Source organism: Abrus precatorius, unplaced genomic scaffold, assembly GCF_003935025.1.
Source record: "Abrus precatorius isolate BTA unplaced genomic scaffold, Abrus_2018 Scaffold8, whole genome shotgun sequence".
In the NCBI taxonomy this organism is placed as follows: Eukaryota; Viridiplantae; Streptophyta; class Magnoliopsida; order Fabales; family Fabaceae; genus Abrus; species Abrus precatorius.
Window position 1 is genome coordinate 278,523 of NW_020874428.1, and position 22,753 is coordinate 301,275.

Sequence of the window (22,753 nt, forward strand, 5' to 3'; positions counted from 1 at the left end):
CTTCATAGAAAGGCAAGTGTAGAGCATATTCACTTTTAGTCAAGGACTAGAGGATAATCATCATAAATAAAGTTTTCAGAGAGAAACTTAAAAGAAAGACATGATATAATAGAAACACAGGTTTTATTTCAGATCAGTCTGCCCTCATAAAAGCTAGAGATCCTCCCTATATAGACGATGGAAGGCATACATTTTGATTACAAGATAACAAGTTTGGATAAGAATCTGACTTTTCTAAGAAAACTTTAAGAAAGCAAACAAACTAAAATAACTTTTCGTACGTGATAAAACACAGTTATAAAACATAAAGATATAATTGTACATGATAAAACACACTGATACGACAGAAAGTTACTTTTGCCAGCTTTTTTAGTCCTTAAAGATAGGTTCATAACTAGAAGAGAGGTTTAGATCTTCATCTGATTCTGATTCACAAATGTCTATAAGTTCTTTATTTGAATCTTGTGAATCAATCATCATGTCCGCTAGTGATGATCTGTCTTCATTATTTAGGATTACCTGTCCTTCTCTGTCCCACTGATCCATAATTTGATCAGAGAATGTCTTTACAGGTGGAAGTACTTGTTGAACTTTATTCAACATCTGATTATCATCAGGAACAGGAGGGCAAATAACATTCATTGGCTTAAGATTGGTACAGGTAGACAATACCTTGACCATATCTCTATGAGTTCCATTGATAGTGTGAAGATGGATGAATATGTTAGCTTGATTGAATGGAGTTTTATCTGGTTGAGAGACTTCTTCAATACAATTGTAGGTATTCCAGAATGAAACTTAATTTTGTGTGTATAACAATCTAAATCTGGGATGTTGAAAGTAAAGTTTATAGATAATGGCCACTAAGACGTTTTTGGAGAACTCTGATGGAGACAAATTTTCTTCTATATGCTTCTAGATTGTGATTCTCTCCATTTCTGCTTGAATATCTTTCTTCCAAGTTGAGATAGGTTGATACCATTGTAGGAACTTTCCTAGCAGGGTGGATTCATTCTGAGAGTTGTGAAGAAACTCAAATATCATGAAAGTAGGGAACATTATAGGATAATCATATAACAAAGAAACATATCATAAATACTAGAGATCTTTTTCGAGAAAAGGGATCTCCATAAGTAATGTAAAAATATTTTAAAAAGGGGCATCAGGATGAAACTAAGTTGGTTTTGGTTTGATGCCATGGTTATGCAAAAAGAGTGTTTGACAGTAAAATCATATTTGGAGAACCAATTCTTTAGTCTAAGAATCAAGAGACATCTTATTTTTAAACTCTAGAAGAGCGGGAAAATAGGAGTTATCCATTTGTACGTTAAAATTATGTCCTTTAAATGGAAATCAAATTTTTGGATTTCATTTTTTACTGCCAATATTTCCTTGAAAGTTATATGATAATGCTTCTCTAATTCTTTGAATTGTTCACTAGCATGTCCACAGTAAGCCTTTTTGCCATCTGTTTCTTTTAACAAGACAGCTCCTCAGTAATAGTCACTAGCATCTATCTATAAAATCTTCTTTCCTTTTCCAAAAATTTTCAATGGTGGAGAATTTTGAGCTATTTTCTTTAAATGATGAACAACTTTAGTTTGTTCAGGACCTTATGATGGAGGGTTTTTTCTCAAGAGTCTTGATAAAGGACTTGTATATTTAGTAACATTAGGAATAAAATCTCTAATATAATTCAAGACTCCTAAAAATTGTTGAATCTGTTTGACAGAAAAATTTTCATTAGAAAAATTAAGTAATTCTTCAGCAATGTGAGGTTGGAGTTGATAATTTTCTTGAAAAAATACATTCCTAGAAAATCTATCTGGTTTTGAGCCAATTGTATCTTCTTTTCAAATAGCATGATTCCATGGACATTGGCAAGGTCAAATAATTTATTTAAAAGAATCTTATGAGATTCTTTATCTTTTGAGAATAAGAGAACATCATCTATGTAGATGAGGATACTATCCAGGATAGACTCAAAAATTCTTGTCATTGCTTTCTGAAATAATGAGGGTGCAACCTTGAGACCAAATGGAAGTACTTTCTATTGATATTAAGAATTAGGAATATAGAAAGCAGTTTTATATTTGTCTGCTGGATCAATACTGAGTTGCCAAAAATCAGATTTTAAATCAAATTTTGAGAAAATCATGGCTTCTTTTATGAGGGTGTGAAGAGAAGAGATTTTTGGGATAGGAAACTTATCATCTTTGAGAAAATGATTTAGAGGCTTATAACCAATCACAAACCTCTTTTTGTCCCTTAATTTTTTTGATCTTTTTTCCACATAGAATGTTTTTCCTTGTCTTAAGAGTTCATTGCACTCTTGTCTGGCTAATTAAAGATCACTGAGACTCATTCCAAGATGAGTGGCTTTGGTGAGATTGATATCTTCATTGAGTTTAAAAGGAAGTTAGATGAAGAATTCTGAATTTTTTCAAATAGGATTTGGATGAGCAAAATTCTCATGTCCGTCAGCACATAATTCCTGAAGCTTCTTTTTTATTTTTGTATATTCTTCTAGACATTTTTTGAGGGAATAGAGTCTCAGAACATCAGTGTAGGATTTGAAATTTCTTTTGAATTTAATTCCCTTGGATAGTATTTAAAGCTTTTTTACAATACAGTAAGCATCCATTCCAAGAAGGATATCTTTGTTAAGAAGATGGCTTCCTATGACCTTCATCTAAACTATACAGTTAGGAAAAAACTTGATTCCGATGGGAATCTTTGAGATTAAATCAGTTTTTAAAAAAATTTCATCTACTGCTACAAATGAGGATGAATTTTTTTTTTTCCATACATCTCTCGGAAGAATATATGGATTCATCATTATTCTTTGGACTCTTGTATCCATATAAACAATGACTTTTATTAAGAATTTGGACTTCAACACAAGGTTGTGAAGGAGTTTGGGAAATACTTTGAATCTTTTGGATAGAATAAAGAGGAATATAATCATTCTCTTTATCAGTAGTATCCGAAAATTCATCAGAAGAATCTTGTATAGCAGAGACTGTATCTTGGTCAGCTTCTTCTTGTTCTGAATATTTTGATTCAATATCTTCTTCAACAAGATCTAGAGAATTTACTAAATTTTGGGCTTTGGAATCTTTATTAGGACATTTCTTTGCAAAATGCCCTTTCTTGCCACAAATGAAACATTTTGTGTTTTTATTCTTTCCCTTCTTTGTTTTTTTTCTTGAAGAATTTCATCCTCTTCTGCTTTTTCTTGGAAAATTTCTTTATCTTCCCTTTTTCTTGGATGAACAAACACATTTTTTGTCTTTGCATCCGATTTCAAGATAATTTTTCTTGCAAGCCATTGAAAATTTTGATTTTTGATTCATCACATCAGTGAAAAGTAAATGTTGTTTGTCAAGTTTGTCAAGAGCTTCTATGGTCATCTGATGGATCTGTCCGAGATTTAAATTGGTTAGATCCTTTCCTTGAGTAGTGATCATTTTGTGAATCTCAGGTTGTAATTCCTGAGGGAGAGAGATAACATAAGTGTTTTTAAGGCTTGTATCATTGTATTCATTAAAAAAGAGAAATTTTCTATCATCCTTTTATGGTGCTTGTCCAAATGACTTTTCTTTAGGGAGTATCATTTCATCTTAAAATAATCTTGTCTATTCTTTCTATCATAAAGATCCATATCTAGATTTCTCAACTTGAAAGAAAGATATTCAAGCTGAAATGGAGAGAGTCACAATATGGAAGCATATAGAATAAAATATGCCTCCACCAGAGTTCTCCAAAAATGTCTTAGTGGCCATTATCTATAGGTTATACTTTCAACATCCCAAATCTAGATTGTTATACACACAAAATCAAGTTTCATTCTGAAATACCTACAATTGTATTAAAGAAGTTTCTCAACCAGATCGACCTCTATTCAATCAAGCTGACCTAATCATCCATCTTCACACTATCAATGGAACTCATAGAGATATGGTTAAGGCATTGTCTACCTGTACCAATCTTAAGCTAATGGATATTATTTACCCTCCTATTCCTGATAATTATTAGATGTGGAATAAAGTTCAACAAGTACTCCCACCTGTAAAGGCATTCTCTAATCAAATTATGGATCAGTGAGACAGAAAAGGACAAATAATCCTAAATAATGAAGACAGATCATCACTAGCCGACATGATGATTGATTCACAAGATCTAAATGAAGAACTGTTAGACATTTGTGAATGAGAATCAGATGAAAATTCAAACCTCTCTCTTAGTCATGAACCTATCTTAAAGGACTAAAAAAGCTGACAAAAATATCTTTTTGTCTTATTAGTGTGTTTTATCATATATCTTTATATTTTATCATGTAAGAAAAGTTATTTTAGTTTATTTGTTTTTTTAAAGTTTCTTTAGAAAAGTCAAATTCTTATCTGAACTTGTTATCTTGTAATCAGAATGTATGTCTTTCATCGTCTATATAAGGAGAATCTTTTGTTCTTACGAGGGCAAATCGAATTGAAATAAAATCTATGTTTCTATTATATCATGTGTTTCTTTTCAGTTTCTCTCTGAAAATTTTATTTATGATGATTATCCTCTAGTCCATGACTAAAAGTAAGTATGCTCTACACTTGCCTTTTTATGAGGATCTTGTGTATCAGAAAACTTTTAGGCAATGGTTCAGTTGTTATGATCTTTCTTATTATGACTTTGATAGAGAAAATAAACACGAGTATGAAAAAAATGCATAAGGATTATGCTATAGTATCAGAAAGTGCTGACTATTTCTATCTTTGTTATGATATTGAAGGCTCCCGGTAGATGATGATATTAGAAAAAGTTATTAAAATAATCTAAAAGGATTAAGTATGACTTCAAAAAAAAAAAAGCAAAGTCATATTATGATGCAAAAGCAACCTTATAATTATTATTTTTTCATTTTATTATATTTCACATCCCAAAATAAAATATGGATATATACGATCATTATTTTTATATGACACTTTTCTTATTATTTGATCTTTTTAAATATAATTTTATTTTGTATTTAGATTTTCTGTCATATATTATCACAATAATAATTCTATTTCATTAAAAATAATAATTTTTCTTCATTTTAATTCACAAAAATCAATTAATAGATAGATAATAACTTTTACCTAAAATATCATGAATTGCAAAGCATATATAAATCATCCAAATTTTTAGAATAAATGTGTCTTTAATCAAATCAATACACCTTACATTATTATCTTAATTTTTTCATTCAAAAGATTAATATATGATATTTTCAATTTTTATATTTATATTTTTAATAAGTCACATAATGATGTAAAAAGAAAAATACTTAAAATAAGTTTGATAATATAGAGAGAGCAATACAGTCATAATTTGTTAAGACTTATATCACTTAATATAATTTATTCTATTATTTTTTATTTATCTTAAATATTAAAAATAATAACACTTACTATTTTAATGTTCATCAAACATATCATAGGACAAGAATTTATTATTCTCTTATCATATTTTATTTTTATCAATTTCTCAATACTATCATTTTTTTATTATATTATATTTACTAAACAGACTTAAATCATTTCATTATCTCCATAATTACGTATATAAAAATTCATATAGTTTAAACACTTGTAAATATGTTATTCAGATTTATATTTTTGTATTTTAAAAATATATTATATGTTAAAATAAAATAATGTTATAAAATATTTATTTATTTTATTTTATATGAAATTTTATAATTCATGAAAGCCAAGATTTGAACATGACACCAAAGGTCAGGATTATTTTTTTCATTTTTTAATTATAAAATATTGCAATTTATACCATCGTGTTACTACGTGTTATCCTTTTTTCTTTTTGTTACTTTCAAAACATAATTTTCAAAGGGTATGAAATACTATTTAAAATTAAATTTCAAAATTTATTTGTAAATCACTTTTAAATTTTAATTTTTCAGAATGTATCAAATGCATTTCTAAATATTAAATTTTGAAAGTGAATTACAAATAACTTATAAAATTTAATTTTCAAAAATATATAATCACTTCTAAAATTAAATTTTAAAAATAGTTCATAAATAATTTTAAAATTTTATTTTCAAAAAAGTATAAATATGCTTCCGGAAATTAAATTTCATTAAAAACAAAATGGATAGTGGAACCAAGTCACCAACAAAAATGTATATAGACACAAACACAGTATCGTGGAAGAAACAAAATTATCTTTGCATTAGCGAAATTTTAATCAGCAACAATAAATTTCTTAAAACAAATATTAAGTAGTAATCCACTAAGGATAATTACATCAGTGTCAACAAAATGCAATGGCCACCACGCATTTTTATACTCATCGTAAGATGCTTAATAACATTTACTGGAATTAATATAAGTATGGGATCGGTGCGTTTACAAACTTGGGGCTAATCTGCATTGACAGTCAAATAATGCTCTAAAGAAACTAAGAAAGGTAGCATTTTAAAGATCCTTGGCATCTGGCTGACGGTTAATCATGTGAGAAACAAACTTAGAGAGTTCACTAATTGCAGCTTGAACCTGATAGTCACCTGGTTCCCTGTGCCCTGTCCATCTTAGTGCATCTGCACTTAATCCACTGTATTCACTTGCAGCAACCTTTGTGTTCCGTGAAGTGGCAAGGACCTTCTCTAAATCTGTCTGTGACAATGGTCTAGGTGCCTGAACCATGAAAATTAGACATTTTCAGAAGCTATCAACATGACTATTCAATTTCCTTTTCTGGATGACACTATGCTACTCCTTGTTTCATTTTCCACTTCCATCCATCAGTTACTTAAATTATAAAAATAAAAGTAATGCAGACAAAATATTAAAAACAAGTTACATATAAAAAGACAAAAAAAAAAAAAAAAAACATTGCAGCTTCTACTCTAATAGGATATCATCAGAATATTTTTTCAAAAAAAAGCATGTCTATGAAAAGGCTTGATGCAAGACAAGCAGAAGTAAGTCATATCTGACATCAATTCATCTTTGCACAATTAACTAGTTGTTTTCATTGACCAGATACATGACTCCGTGCAAGCAAATATAACTCCGGGCTCCGGTTCAAAGAATAGCTTTAAAATAGTCATACTCAGAAAATATTTGTTTTTTAGTTAGAAAACGAAACACTGATATGAATATTAAACATCAAGGTAGAGGGGAAAGTAGTGGAATGAATCACTTACAGAAGAACTTTTCCCTTTCTTTTCTTCATCCAGCAGTTCTCTAATTGGAAAATAAGCAGCTTTCTTGCATAGGTCAAATATATCTGAACCAGTGTAACCCTCACATAAGTAAGCTATGTGGTCAAAGTCAATGTTTTCTTCAACCCTCTCACCCTTCAAGATAACCTTCAATATGTCAGCCCTCTCCTTTTGATGTGGCATGCCGATTTCAAACGCTTGAGGAAGACGTCGAAGTATTGCTTCATCAAGTTCTGAAGGACGATTAGTTGCAGCAAGGACCATAACCTGAGCATTCTCTACACACACACACATTAAAAGCACGAAAGTCATCACAGTTAAAAACCTGGTCCAAGTACAGATAACATAAGAATGCTAAATAAAGCTGCATCAATTGATAGTATCCTATTTGCAAATATTTTAAATATTTGACCCTCAAAAGAAAATTATATAACATGTTTAAAACTTACGATCAGTTGTAAAGCCATCCCATAAAGCCATGAATTCAGTTTTCATGTTTAACAAAGCCTCGTGATCTGTTGTGCGACGCTGACCCAAAAAACTGTCAACTTCATCAATGAATATGATTGCAGGCTGGAGCTTATGAGCTAGGCTAAATACAGCAGCCACTGAAAAAGAACAGCAGAACATCAATGTTCATCCAAACCAAAGACTTCAAAGGATAATTCAGATTGTGGTTGATTACTTGATTTTACATCAGTACGGTTCTCAACATTACTATCTCTGGTTCAAAATATAAGACCATTTTAACTACAGCAAACAATTAAGAAAAGGCAATTAGTATCATTAATGACATTAAATTTATCAACAATTTGTATAATTTTTTCAAAATTACCCTTAAGATTATTGGGTCCCATTTCCTATGTAATTAATTACTTTGACTTAATTAAGGGTATTTTTATAAAAAAAATAATAATAATTAATGTAAGAAATAATCTTATAAAAGGACCATGAAAACTCCTTGAAAAGGAACTTATATCTGGGATTAGAGGTAGTATTAATTATATGCATGAAATTGTACAATGACATCCACCAAAGATGTCAGAATCAAATCCTAACACAAGGTCCTACTACCTCTACAGAAAATTATATTCATAATAAATACACATGATAAGGTATAATAAGAAATTTTGGTTAAATGGGGATTTGGTTCTTATAATTAACACTCATTCACAAGTTAGTCCTTGTATAAAAAAAATGTTTTGATTATTGTACAGGTGTTTTATTACTTTTCCTGCTACCCTTGTTTTGATCCCTCTAAGGTTAAGTTAGTCATCATTAGGCTTACTGAATCTGCAAGGTTATTTTGGGGAATGGTTGAATAAGAGAAGCAACATATAGGGCTAACACCCATAGAAAATTGGGCCATTAAGAAACAAAAGTTGCAAAAAAGAAATGCCTCCCACTTACCATAGCAACCATCTCATGGATCAATGGTTAAACCTTAAGACAATCAACTGGGAGTGTGATTGAATATATGACTAATTTTGATAAACTTAAGCAGCTTAAGTGTGATAACTAGTAGGAAGGTTGGGTGACTGATAAAAATTTTGTTAATGGATTGTGCGATTCTATCAAGAGAGAGGTTTGCCTTCTATCTTCATGCATCCTTATGAGGCATTTTCACAAGGTCAGAGAAATTGAGCAATTTTTGTTAGTACCTGCGGTGAGGAACTATTTGCTCCATAACTCATTCATCTCATCCACCTATCATTACTTCCCAAGGTAGTGGAGTGTCTCACTTGTTCCATTTACCCATGAGTGCCTTTGTGACTATCACCTCAAACACCAATGATTATGGAAAGGCATATATCAGACTGATCCACAAACCAATTTCTTTAGCATCAAGTGTTTCCATTGTCATGACTCATGACCGAGGACATAGGAAAAATCAGTGTCCACACAGAAACCCCACCGTTATAAGAGATCCACCAAAAGACGATGAGTCAGGAGATTTTGAGGATGAGATAATTGAGTTGTTCATTTATGCTTCTGATGTATACGTTGTCAAGAGGACAACATTATCCATCATGCATTGCATTTTATCCACATCGCATTGCACGAGGCTTGGAAGCATACTAGCTTTTTTCTGTACCATTGTCCAAATTGAAAAAATCCATGCAAGCTAGTCATTGATGAAAGTAGTACTATGAATGCCATTTCTGCCCGTTTCCAAGTTAGGATTGACACATGACCACCATCCCCAGCCATCTAAGATTGCATGAATAAATAAGACTCGTTTGGATGTTAAGGAGAGTTATAGGGTTCCACTTAAGATTGACAGCTAGAGTTAAGATATTTATCATGTTTAACACATCTTTTCCTAATGATGGAGGGATTTCATGCAGTCCAACCTAAGACTGCCGGTAGTCACCCTACCTCAAAGACACGTCGACAACGATACATCAAACAAAAATTTACATTTGCTTACTCAAAGTTTGAGAAAGAAAGTCAATTCAGAGGTTACTATGGAATTCATTGAGTCATTGACACACGTTACCATGGAATTCAATGACACCCCTCCTTATAGTCTTGTTGAAGAACTTGATCAATTAATTGAAGAGTTTAAAGATATTATGCTGGACAACCACAAAAAGTGTAATTTTCTTCAACCGCTAGTTGTCATTTTAGGTTTCATTTTCAGCACTGCTAAACTTTCAGCCAATCCTGTGGGACGACTTTGCAAGCAGGCTAAAGTTTGCTGGACTAGAGGGTCCAAGCCTTTGTGGATGAAAACGTGTGGGAAGGATTAGTAAATCTCATTCTATCTAATTCAATGTGCTTTAACACTTCAACAAGTGCTTGATCTGCAATTCCACGAAACCATGTTCTAACATGGGAATGGGACCAAAGAAGTTGGTGCAAAGCAGACAATCAGTGATCCCATAATCTAGAGGACAATATTGACTAGTATGAACTCCATGATGAGATTATCACATCCTTTGATTCTAGAAATCATGTTCAACATTTTGAATATTCTGCATGAACAATTTGAATAGTCTGCATGGCTAGGTTTCATAAAGATGCAAAATAATCATTTGGAAGCAAATGAAAGGTAATAAACTTAACACACATACCAAGTTTTTGGGCATCACCAAACCACTTGCTCATCAGGTTTGATATCCTCACATTGATGAAAACTGCTCCAGATTCCTTAGCAATAGCTTTGGCAAGCATGGTCTTCCCTGTGCCAGGAGGTCCATACAACAGCACACCCTTTTGTGGTCCAAGAAGCTTACCATAAGAAAACAAGTCAGGTCTTTTTAGAGGCAGAATAACAAGCTCAAACAAAGCTTGCTTTATAGTTTCCAGTCCCCCAATAGAGTTGAACTCCACATCAATGTTGTCAGGATTAATAACATCGCACGCTATGACATCCTGTACAAGATAAAGGCACCAATTTGAAATACTCGATTCTCAACTCTGGTCCCTCCATTTTACAGAAAACCAGAAAATGTCTCTTTTGAAATTAAAGAAGGCCATTAATTATTTTAATATAATTCTGTTTATAAATGAATTTCTTCTTTCACCAGAAATTGGTCAACAATAGTTAAAGATTATACCGTAACACTTTCAGAATACTTGCACTGTGGCACATAAACCTAGAAATCCAACTTGGAATTGCGCGTAACACGCAGCGATAATAGAAGTAAAAAGATAATATCAGCACCATCAGTTATATTTAAAGTCAAAACTAGAGCTTAGCAACATAACAGCACGTAATTCAATTCCGTTCATTGTTGTCAAAGTTGTGCTCTGGCACTTAATATTCTCATTAAGCGCTCCTTCCTGATTTGCCAAGTTATAACAAATCCTAATGCTTGTGCAAAACCTTATAAGATACTGTTAACTAATTGAATTGATATTAATATTATTCCGTAGATGCCATAGAAAAGGGAACGTACCTCGTAAGGGTTAGTTTGAACGAGGGGGCGACCAAGGCGTTTGGCAATCTCCTTCTTGTGTTGAAGGGCCTTCTTCGATGCTTCGCGGGTTGGGTCAAATTGACGGAGACCAGCGAACAAGACCAAGCAACTCAGTGCTGCGCTTGCAGCGTACAGAACCAGTTCTTGGAGGATCTTCGACTCTGATAAACCCCCCATTACGCCTCCCTTTAGTCTTCTGATTTTCTTCTATCGTCGCTTCTCCTCCTCAGACCAAAAACTCTCTACCGTTCCCCACTTTTTGGTATCCTTACCATTTTTATTTGATCAAATTCCACCTATTTCATGAGTCGGTTTATTTTTTTCATTTTTTATTTTAAAATTTATTCTTTTTACAATTTCGTTTGTTATTGTGCTATGCTATTATGTTACTTTTTAATAGGTAATATTATTAAATTAGTAAGTTTCTTGACAGGAATATTATAAAATCAAAATAATTTATTTCAAATATTTATATTATATAAATTATAACTAGTAAGTCTCGCGTCTAAGTATATATATATAGAGAGGGCTTTTTATTTAAATAATACTTTTTTAAAAATAAATTCTTAAAATAAGATTTATTCGAAACTAATTCCGTGTCTGAACCTTTTTTTTGTTAGATCAGCAGCAGTATCGCACATGCATAGACGATAGCAAATTTTTATTATTATTTTAACAGAGTATCGTTCAAATATTACCGATACTACACCAAAAATCATGAGTATCGGATAAAATAAAACGATAACATATTTTTATTATTATTTTAATATATTATCGTCGTCTAGCATTCAAAACTCATATTTTTTTAATCAATTTTAATACTATCGTTGCAGATTAACCGATACTTATTTTTTATTATTATTTTGATATTTTGCCGCAGAAGTACGAAATATGACTTCTTAGAGCGGTTCCTTATGAACCGCTCTATAAAATAGAGTTAAGAGAGCGGTTCTTAAGGAACCACTCTCTTAAATAGAGTTATGAGAGCGGTTCGTAAGGAGTATCGGCGAAAGAGAGACGATAACCATTCAAAATGGACAGTCAGGGATAAATTGCGCCACGTGTCGAGATCGTACGTGTATCGACTCTGAGACGTCGACTAGCTTATCGTTGCTTTATGGGCGATACTAGTTGTGCCTGCCACACCTGGAATATTGGAACTGACGTCGCTCAAGCTTCTTCTTCTCTTCCCCTCCATTATAATCTCCATTAACGCCGGCGTTGAAGGTTTTTTATGCAAGTTTGCAAAATTTTTGTGTAAAAAGTTCATTTCGTTTGCATTATTCTCTGAAATATTGGAAGGTAAAAATTATTTTGTTGAATTGGTGATATTTTATTGAGTTTCATTTGAAAAATAATAACCAATTTCAATCTGTAATTTAGGACCCCATATTGGTGAACTGGAATAGTCGTTGTTGCTGTCGGCATTAAAGGTTAGAAATCTATATCAAATGCAGTTGCTTTTTTTTTATAAATTTTTTATCAGATTTTAGTAATTACATGTATGAAATGAAAAATCTGAAAGTTTGTATATGTAAAAACTGTGCATTTGACTTAGAACCGGGAAAAAATGATTTTTCTTATTATTTATTGTAATTTAATTTTCCAAATTTGTTTCTAAAGTGTAATTTATAGATATATATTAATTTGTTGAGTGTAATTGATATATTTATTAATTTGTGATAAATAAATTATATATAAAAATTGATTGATATAAAAAAAAATAGATATATAAGTAGTGCTATTTTGTTATTGGTTGATATATGTAATATTATGTTTAGAGAAAAAAAATTACAAACGTTATGATAGATAAAATACATTCAAATATAGAATTTTAGTTAAATCATAAAATATTAAAATACAAATACATATTAAAATACAAATACATAATTAGTAATATTTAGAAGATAATAAGATAATTATATTTAGAAATAAATATGTATTACGTAAAAGGTATGAGAAATTATATTATTAGTGTTGATTAGTAAAAAGAAATAATTAAAAAATGATATATTTTAAAAATGATTAAAAAATGGGAATAAATTAAATTAAATATATTAGGTTGTAATAAAGTGAAATTAAAAAATTGTTTTTGATTTAATATAAATAAAATAGGAGAAGTAAAATAAAATTAAAAATTTAAATAAAGTAATAATGTAAGTACTGCATAATTTTTTAAATTGTTGTAGAGTAAAATAGAATATAAAATGAAATTTTAATAAAACTAAAATTAACAACACTATAATTACAATGTATATAATAAATATACCATGAAAAGTTATTGTTCAAACTTTGATGCATAATAATTATTTACAAAATTTTCGTTAAAATTTAATATATAGATATATAAAAAATAATGAAATAAAAAATGTTGAAGAAAAGCACTTAACATGCAATCAATATCTTCATTATCACATATATCTAACATTGTGTATTGTCTAACAATCGGGTCTACTAAAAATCGTGAAATCAACCTAGATATAACTTGACTAGTAGACAATTTCAGTTTTGCATGAATTTTTCTTTTCAATGTCTCTAAATTTATTCCACATTCAATCTTAATCATTTTATTATTTCCTTCAAACGTAACACCTTCGTTACTTGAAAACATTCAACCGTTTCAATATACAATTATTACAAAATCAGTCATCCTACATCAACAAATTATACTACAAAATTAGAATATATATATTAATTTAAATGTTAATTGTAAATAACCTCATTCATATTCTAATTATAATTACAAAATTTCACACTTTTTCCTATATTTTAATAATTCACTTATACTTCATTTTATTGTATTAATCATCTTTTTAAATTTTTAAAACTTTCATATTTATATAATCTACATAATATTTATTGACTTATTACCTATTTGTGCATCCTAATTTACATAATTTTAACACTTATTCTTCTCAAATCCTATTAAATATGAAATTAATATTTCTTAATTTAATTAAAAATTACAACAATAACTAAATTTACAATATAGTAAATTTTTCATTACAAAATTTACACTTTACATGTGTACCATAATTTTTTCCTAATTTTTGTCCATAAATTTATTAGAATAAAATATATAAATACATACTCTCCAACAAATCTACATAAACATGATATTAAATATATTTAAATCCTTCCATTATTTTACTAATTTTAATTAATAAATTAATTTAAATTTCATACTAAAATTTTAACATTATTAATACAAAAATTTTATATAATTAATACCAAAATTTACTAACCTTGATACTTCTTCTCCTGCTTCTTGCTTTCTGTTTCCACTCCTCCAACACAAATGTACAAAGTGAAATTGAAGCCATCGTTTCCTTATATATATAGTCCAACCAATGGATTTTTACATGCACCGTGCCACGTGTTGGTGTAGCAATAGTATCGCTCCAGTCAAACCGATACAGCTGACGCTGATTGACTAGCGACAATACTATTGTCCACTAAAGTCCGATACTACTGCCACGTGTCGAATCTTAAACTAGAGCGGTTCCTTAGAAAAGTATTATTTAAGTAAAAAAAATGAATTTTGAGAGCGGGTCAAAAGGAATCGCTATCTATTATAGACTTATGAGAGCGGTTCAAAAGGAACTGCTCTCTTAAATAGACTTATGAGAGCGGTTCAAAAGGAACTGCTCTCTAAAATAGAATTATGAGAGCGGTTCATTTTAAACCGCTCTCTAAAATAGTGTTATGAGAGCGGTTCATTTTTAACCACTCTCTAAACTAGAGTTATGAGATCGGTTCATTTTTAACCGCTCTCTAAAATAGTGTTATGAGAGCAGTTTTAAAGTAACTGCTCTAAGAAGTCATATTTAGCATAAGTATCGGTTAATCTGCAGCGATAGTATTAAAATTGATTAAAAAAACATGAGTTTCGAATGCTGGACGACGATAATATATTAAAATAATAATAAAAATATGTTATCGTTTCATTTTGTCCGATACTCATGCGATTTTGACAAGTGTCGATTTTTGTTATAGTATCGGTAATATTAGAACGATACTTTATTAAAATAATAATAAAAATTTGCTATCGTCTATGCATGTGCGATACTGGCCTACATCAGCCCCAGACACGGAATTAGTTTCGAATAAATCTTATTTTAAGAATTTGTTTTTAAAATAGTATTATTTAAATAAAAAAGCCTATAGAGAGAGCTACATACTTTTAATTCAGAGCATTTTATATTTTGGGACTTTGATAGACTCTAAAGTTGAGTGTCATTTGAGAAGGATAGTACTATCCTTACTGCTCTTGGTTATTGAAAAGGATTTTTTATTTTCAAGTCCCTATCATTATCATCAACTGTTTTTATTTTGATTTTGATTATCATCAACCTTGCGTTTGATGACCCCTGCCTCTTTCTTAATGTGCATGTTGATGGCATTGTGGAAAGGTGTGGGTAAGGATTTAAGCCTTCGACATCTCCATGAATAAGAGTTTACTATCGACAATTTGTGGAAAATGGTGTTATGAGGTTAAAGGACTTAGGATGGGGCCACAGATGTGAGAGTTTCATCTTAGCCATGATTGCTCGTCATGGTGACATGAAAACCCACATATCACAGTGGACGATGAATTATCAATGAGCTTTTGCAATGGGTCTAACTACTATTGCACCTTTTTTAGTGATTCTTCTTATTCATTAGTTGCCATGAATGCTTGTTAGATGGAGTGTGTGGATTGTCAGTTTTAGGGGTTAAAAACCAAGTTTTCAAAATAACATAAATGTCCTCTAAGGATTATTTTACAAATTTAATTTATAGTTGTCAAAATTCAAAACATAAAATATTGCATTAAATACAAGTACAAAGAGATGTTTATCCTTGTCAACAACACACAATGTCTTTTTAACTCTTGAACTTAACAAAATTCACATGACACTAGACACTGATATTTAACATGTTCACAAAATTAGTTTACATCTTAACAAATTTTTTTGCAGAGAATAAATTCAAATGATGCAATTTTTGTAGTGACCAAATGCTTAATTAAGTCTTATAAATTTTAGTTATTAAATCAATTCTTACAGATATATATAAGCAATAAATTTCTAGCTACTAGTGTATAGCTTTCAAATAACTTCACATTTAAAAGCTCTCAATTTTAAGTTTGTTTTACCAAACTTGGTTCAATAACTTCATGTGTCATTATAGTATTTTTTTAAATTTATTTATCAAATTAACTCTTCCAAAATACATAATTATTACATTATTCTTTTAAATTTATGTTACAAAATTATAAGTGTTTATTTTGGATCAATATTTTTATTGAAAAAGTAATTTTATTTTAAATTTTTTAAATTTTATTTTATAAAAAATCAAATCTAAATATTTTTTTAGAAGTGGGTTTGAGTAACTTTTGAATTTAAAATTTTGTAATGTTTTCTAATTTTTAAAAATAAAATATGTTTAATAATTTTATTAAATAAAATACAACTTCTATTTTTATAAAATATTTAAAAATAAATAATTTTTATATATTTTAAAACTTATTTATTTAAAAATATTGATGTGATAATAAAAATTATGCTTAATTATTTCAGCGAACTAAGTTCAAATTTTGTAATATTTATATTAATAACTCATGAATTATTGACACATGTGTTTATGTATACTTAAATAATTATAATTATATTTTTATTTATTATTTTTACTTCAAAACTATAATTTTGATTGTTATTTTCCTACATGTATGTAAAAATATTTATCTCATATTAATTTTCAAGAGATGTATTTTAAAGAAATAGACATAATTTTTTTAAAAACATATCATTTTTATAATAAAATATTTTATTTTTATCTTATGACAATATCACGTAGATAAATTTTTATTTTATCATTATTTTGTTTTAATTTTCTGTATAAATTTTTTATTAAATACTAAATTAATAAATAAATATAATTCAAAGTTTGTTAAAAAAATATGTAAATAAGTTATAAACTTGTTAATAAATCAAACCTAAACTTCAAAATTTTAATAAGTTAAGCTAATTTTTATATTTGACTCATTTAAATTAAAGAATCAACCTTAAAAATTTCTTTTTTTAATGAGTCTATTATCATTCTAAAATATCTATTGTCACTCTTTTTAAATAAATTGTATTTAAAATACTCTTTTTATTGATTAATTAAATTATTAATAATAATATTTAAATTAAAAATATTAAATAAAGAGTAACAATAAATGCTCTTTTTATTTATATTTTTTAATAAATACACATTTTATTCTCTTAAATTAGCATCTATTATTTTAATCTATAACTTTACATAAGCCTTATTTTCGTTTTAAATTGTTTTAAAATACTCTTTTTATTTTATTCTTTACTGTCTTTGCTCTGATACTTTTTTAATTTTTAATAATTTGAATTAATACAAAATAGATTAAAAATGTGTAAATAATATATTGCTAGCATTTATTTGTTACTAACAGTGGTCAATTGCAATATTTAAAAAATATTTGTATCCATTGAATAAAATTAATAATTAATAATTTGTCATTAACATTGACTTTCAGTTACTGTTTCCTTAAGTATGCAGTGTCAATGTCTCCCGCGTGTGTATCGGTGGTTGATCTGTCATGAGTCTCTCCTTCCACATTTCGTGTGGAAGCCACACGCCAAACGCAAACAACATTAACGAATGACCCCTCTCTCTCTCTCTCTCTCTCTTTCTCTCTCTATCTATTGCTCAAAATTAGAGTTTTGATTCCGAATTCCCAGCCAAACGTGGCTGTTCAAATCATAGAGTATTTGTCCAAAAATAAAAAAGTAGGTTGGTTTAGTAGTGTAGTACAACAATTACAGTTTTTTCTTTCTTTTTTAGCACTTTGTAGTACCGCACACAACAATTTTGGTATTGTACTACAATGCAAGTTGCTGAGGTGTTTAATGTTTTGATTTGGCATGTACTTTTTTTCTTTTAGTAATGGGTAGCATAAATATCGGATGGTACTACTGCAAATCTTCGCCCTGCAGTCTCTTTTTTGGGGTTCAATTCCGACAAGAATTTCGAAGCCTCTGGTGGGTTTGTGAGATTTTCATGTTACGACTCATCAGGTGGTTTGCATCCAAACCTGAATGTGGCCCAAAATCCTAATTTGTTTGTGGGTCTTCAAATGCATTTGGAGGTGTCAGATTCTTCAGTTGTGGAAGTTTATGTTGATGCATGCCACTTTTTTTTGTCTTTTCTGAACCATTGGAGTTTGAATATCCCCTGTCGTTGAGCTCCATTCTTCTAACAAATCAAAAAGGAAATTTAAGGTATGGTATTTGATGGGGTTCCATTTCTTGTTTTATTTTACTTTTCTTTTAGAAATAATTATAGTTTTTGGGCAGAAGATTAACAGCTGTTGCTATTATACTCATTAAGGAATTAAAAATCGAATTTTTCTTTTATAAAAAAATGATGATTTTTTAACTTTATTTGTTTCCACACATTAGATGAAGAATTGTATTAGTAATCCTTGTTATAAAGGGCGACTCAACTCTGCATTTACAAATTATAACTTGTTATTCAACTTGGATTACAAGTTCGCTTTTGCAATTTGGATACTCTTTAAATACATGTAGCAATGGGAAGTTTTAGCTATCCTTGAGTACAATTGTTTCATTTCTAACAGTGTCACTTTCCTCGTTTTATTTTCTTTCAAGATTGATTCAATGGACACTACAAACAGTGATGAACTGAAAGAGATTCAGAATTTTGACAGTGATGACATTGAAAAGGCTGAACTAGAGGAGCCTGAGGACCAAAGTAGCATAGTATCATGGACAAAACAGATCACAATTCGAGGAATAATAACTAGCTTCCTTATTGGTATCATTTATAGTGTGATTGTGATGAAGCTGAACCTCTCAACTGGGCTTGTTCCCAATCTCAATGTTTCAGCTGCTCTCCTTGGCTTTGTGTTCATTCGAGCTTGGACTATGTTGCTTGAGAAAGCAAAGATTGTTTCAACACCTTTCACTCGACAGGAGAATACCCTAATTCAGACTTGTGCTGTTGCATGCTATAGCACAGCTTTTGGAGGTCGAGCTTTTCTTAAATTTTTGTGTAATACAATTTAAATTGCACTCTTTAATTTGATTTTGGACATACAAATGAATAACTCAGGGTGTTTGTGTATGTAGGTTTTGAAATTTTACTTGTTTATTTGTAGGTGGTTTTGGGTCTCACCTCTTGGGTTTGAACAGGAAGACATATGAACAAGTAGGGGTTGATACACAGGGGAATACTCCTAACACCAAGGAACCTGGAATTGGCTGGATGACAGCCTTTCTCTTTGTGACCTACTTCGTCGGGCTAGCGGCATTGGTTCCCCTTAGGAAGGTGTTTTTCTGGGAGTAACCTTCTATGATTTTTACTTGATTAATTGAAATGAATATATTTTTGGGTAATCAAAGGTTTGCTACTCTTGAAGTTTGTTAGTTTAATGTATTAATGTAGAAGTGATGAAAATTTCAGATGAATTTGGTTTGGAGTAACTTGGATTTTGTTGCTGATGCAATTAATGTTTTTTAATAGATGATGATCATAGACTACAAATTGACTTATCCAAGTGGAACTGCTACAGCTGTTCTTATTAACGGGTTCCATACTCATAAAGGAGATGACATGGCCAAGTATGAATCGGCTTTTATTTTGTTATTTATTAAACGTGGTGAATCTGTATACAATATAAAACTAAATTACATCTTTCACAGGAAGCAGGTCAATGGTTTCATGAAATTGTTCTCATTCAGTTTCCTTTGGTCATTCTTCCAATGGTTCTATGCTGGTGGAGATCAATGTGGATTCGTTCAGTTTCCTACATTTGGTTTGAAAGCATGGAAAAACTCGTGTGTGCTCTGATCTCATCCTTGTTCTACTACTATGAGTTGAACCATGAAATAATTGTCCATCACTGATTAAAATGTTTGAATTTGCAGATTTTACTTTGACTTCAGCATGACTTATGTTGGAGCAGGAATGATTTGTTCCCATCTTGTCAACTTCTCCTTGCTTCTTGGTGCTGTGCTCTCATGGGGTATTATGTGGCCATTGATCAGGGGACTGAAAGGACAATGGTTCCCTGAGAGTTTACAAGAAAGTAGTATGAAGAGTCTTAATGGTTATAAGGTCTAAAATGAGTTACAATTGAAGGACTATATCAGAACTAATCTGACTTAAGTTCTTCCATTTCAAGCTTTAACTTTCCCATATTTTCTTGATGCAGGTTTTTATTTCCATTGCCTTAATCCTTGGTGATGGGTTCTACAATTTTGTCAAAATTGTTTATTTTACAGCAACAAATATCCATGCTAGCATGGAAAGGAGGAATCACAAAACAGGTAATTAACTTGCTCTTATCATAAAAGTCCTACGCCAAATGTAAAAGACGATGCCATATCAAAGGAACAATTGATATATTACCAATAAAATGAGTATGAGAATTTGTTCTATGATAGGCCTCATACAGCTACTACTTCGAAGACAATGTAAAGGGCAGAAGAGAATTTGAACTGTGATAAGCTTGGACAGATGGAAAAAGAGTGTGGGAAAATGAGGGGCTTGGTTAGATAAAGATAAAATGGGAGGGAAGGATCTGGGAGACGTAGACAGTAATAGAGTATTGTGGAAATATTTAGGGTGGGTTGGGATACTACATGCATCTGTCTATAATGAGGTTGTCCTCTGTATTCTACTCTAATTCTGATATCCCTTTTTGTTTTTATATAATCAACTATGACTCAATTTGAGTAAGCTTATGCACAAGTACTTGTAGAAGAAATTAAAAAGATAAAACAAATAAAATTAATCTCATAAGTTAAAATTAACTTATGCTCTTCAATTTTTTAGAAGTTATCTCAATTAACTTTTCCAAAACATGAGGTGCATAAGTTGATTTAACTTATGAAAATTATTTTATTTGTTTTATCTCCTTATTTTCTTCTCCAGCAAGTACCTTTCTAGAAGCTTATCCAAACTAAGCTTAAGTACATGTTTGGTTATGTTTAATGTTCAATCAAAACTGCTTTTCAGCCAGACATTCTCTCCGCAACATTTTTTATGAACGTAAATTAAGCTAATTCAAACTTTTTTTTTGTTATATACTATAATTACTAAATTCATTTGGTTTTAAGACAAGCAAAAGTGGTCTAGGCTGAAGAGTGATTCATAATATCAGTGAGTCACATGTCTATGTGAAATCTAATATATATATTTTTCACTGCAGTTTCAATTTCAGATAACGAGAAGCACCAGCCTCTAGATGATGTTAAACGTGACGAAGCTTTTGTAAGAGAAAGCATTCCCATATGGTTAGCATGTACAGGGTACATACTATTGTCTTCCATTTCTATCATCGTTATCCCTTTTATTTTCCCTGAGGTGAAATGGTACTATGTGGTGGTTGCCTATCTGCTTGCACCAGCACTTAGCTTCTGCAATGCTTATGGTTCTGGCTTAACTGATATGAACATGGCCTATAATTATGGGAAAGTGGCTCTTTTTGTGCTTGCTGCCTTAGGTGGGAAAAGTGACGGCATAGTCGCCGGACTTGTCGGGTGTGGCGTGATCAAATCTCTTGTTTCCACCTCATCTGACTTGATGCAAGATTTTAAGACTGGCCACCTCACCTTCACTTCTCCAAAATCAATGCTTCTAACTCAAGCTATAGGGACAGCAATAGGTTGCGTTATTGCTCCACTCACATTCTTCCTTTTCTATAAGGCTTTTGATGTGGGAAATCCAAATGGTGAATACAAAGCACCATATGCCATCATATATAGAAACATGGCAATTCTTGGTGTTGAAGGATTTTCTGCACTCCCTCACCACTGCTTGCAGCTTTGCTGTGGGTTCTTTGCATTTGCTGTAGCAGCCAACTTGGTGAGAGATTTGAACCCCAAAAGCATTGGGAGATGGGTTCCACTTCCAATGGCAATGGCTGTCCCTTTTGTTGTAGGTGGATACTTTGCAATTGACATGTGTGTGGGTAGTTTGATTGTGTATTTGTGGCACATACTAAAAAGCAAGGAGGCAAGTTTGATGGTTCCAGCAGTTGCTTCTGGTTTGATTTGTGGAGATGGACTGTGGATTCTCCCTTCATCTATTCTTGCATTGTTTAAGGTTCATCCCCCAATCTGTATGAGATTCCTTGCAACCAACTAGAAGAAGTTAACATGCAGAGATGTAGTCAAATTGTGTCATAGTAATTGCGAGCATCACTCATAGGTAGTAACGAGTTAGTTTAGGTGGCTAGGGAAGAATAAGTATCAAAATGTTAGAACATTGTTAGGACAGGTGATTTATGTAAATACCTTTCTTCGCCTTCACAATTTTTTTTTGAACTTAGAAACTCTCAAAACTATTCTTATGACTCTTATAACAATCACATTGCATACGTGGTTCACTTTTGTTTAAGTCCTTTTATATATAGAAAAGTTATAAATTAGTCCGTATTATTTTTTAAAATTTTAACCAAATAAGAGTATTTATTTTTAGTAACCAAAACAAAATTTATGAATTATGTGTAAAGATTAAAATATTTTTTTATATATGGGAACTAAAAATATAATTTTATAACATATGAATTAAAATAAAATATTAT

General features: G+C 30.5%; 2 protein-coding genes across 3 annotated transcripts; one reads left to right on the plus strand and one right to left on the minus strand.

Moving 5' to 3' along the window:
- Nucleotides 1-6,203: 6,203 nt before the first annotated feature.
- Nucleotides 6,204-11,854, minus strand: LOC113847016 (ATPase family AAA domain-containing protein 1-like). Its single transcript, XM_027475839.1, has 6 exons — nt 11,850-11,854; nt 11,125-11,352; nt 10,297-10,597; nt 7,669-7,827; nt 7,202-7,497; nt 6,204-6,689 (listed from the first exon to the last, which is right to left on the minus strand). The coding sequence occupies exons 2-6, from the start codon at nt 11,320-11,322 to the stop codon at nt 6,471-6,473; spliced, it is 1,173 nt and encodes a 390-aa protein (XP_027331640.1). The 5' UTR covers nt 11,323-11,352; nt 11,850-11,854; the 3' UTR covers nt 6,204-6,470.
- Nucleotides 11,855-18,821: 6,967 nt separating this feature from the next.
- On the plus strand, nt 18,822-22,314 carry LOC113847689 (metal-nicotianamine transporter YSL3-like). Of its 2 annotated transcripts, none has more exons than XM_027476930.1 (7): nt 18,822-19,191; nt 19,322-19,491; nt 19,687-19,784; nt 19,866-20,000; nt 20,091-20,280; nt 20,378-20,492; nt 21,377-22,314. In XM_027476930.1, the coding sequence occupies exons 1-7, from the start codon at nt 18,822-18,824 to the stop codon at nt 22,312-22,314; spliced, it is 2,016 nt and encodes a 671-aa protein (XP_027332731.1). The 2 variants fall into 2 exon arrangements, with proteins under 2 accessions (XP_027332731.1, XP_027332732.1); XM_027476931.1 differs by having other exon boundaries at nt 21,389-22,314.
- Nucleotides 22,315-22,753: the final 439 nt, after the last annotated feature.

Excerpts from the sequence above, each read along its gene's own strand:
- LOC113847016 (XM_027475839.1), bottom strand. The coding sequence starts at position 11,322 with ATGGGGGGTTTATCAGAGTCGAAGATCCTCCAAGAACTGGTTCTGTAC. Across the intron at positions 7,498-7,668 it reads GGATGGCTTTACAACTGATC|AGAATGCTCAGGTTATGGTC; the intron begins GTAAGTTTTAAA and ends GTGTGTGTGTAG. Across the intron at positions 6,690-7,201 it reads AGAAAGGGAAAAGTTCTTCT|GCACCTAGACCATTGTCACA; the intron begins GTAAGTGATTCA and ends TTCATGGTTCAG.
- LOC113847689 (XM_027476930.1), top strand. The coding sequence starts at position 18,822 with ATGGACACTACAAACAGTGATGAACTGAAAGAGATTCAGAATTTTGAC. Across the intron at positions 19,492-19,686 it reads CATTGGTTCCCCTTAGGAAG|ATGATGATCATAGACTACAA; the intron begins GTGTTTTTCTGG and ends GTTTTTTAATAG. Across the intron at positions 20,281-20,377 it reads AGAGTCTTAATGGTTATAAG|GTTTTTATTTCCATTGCCTT; the intron begins GTCTAAAATGAG and ends TTCTTGATGCAG.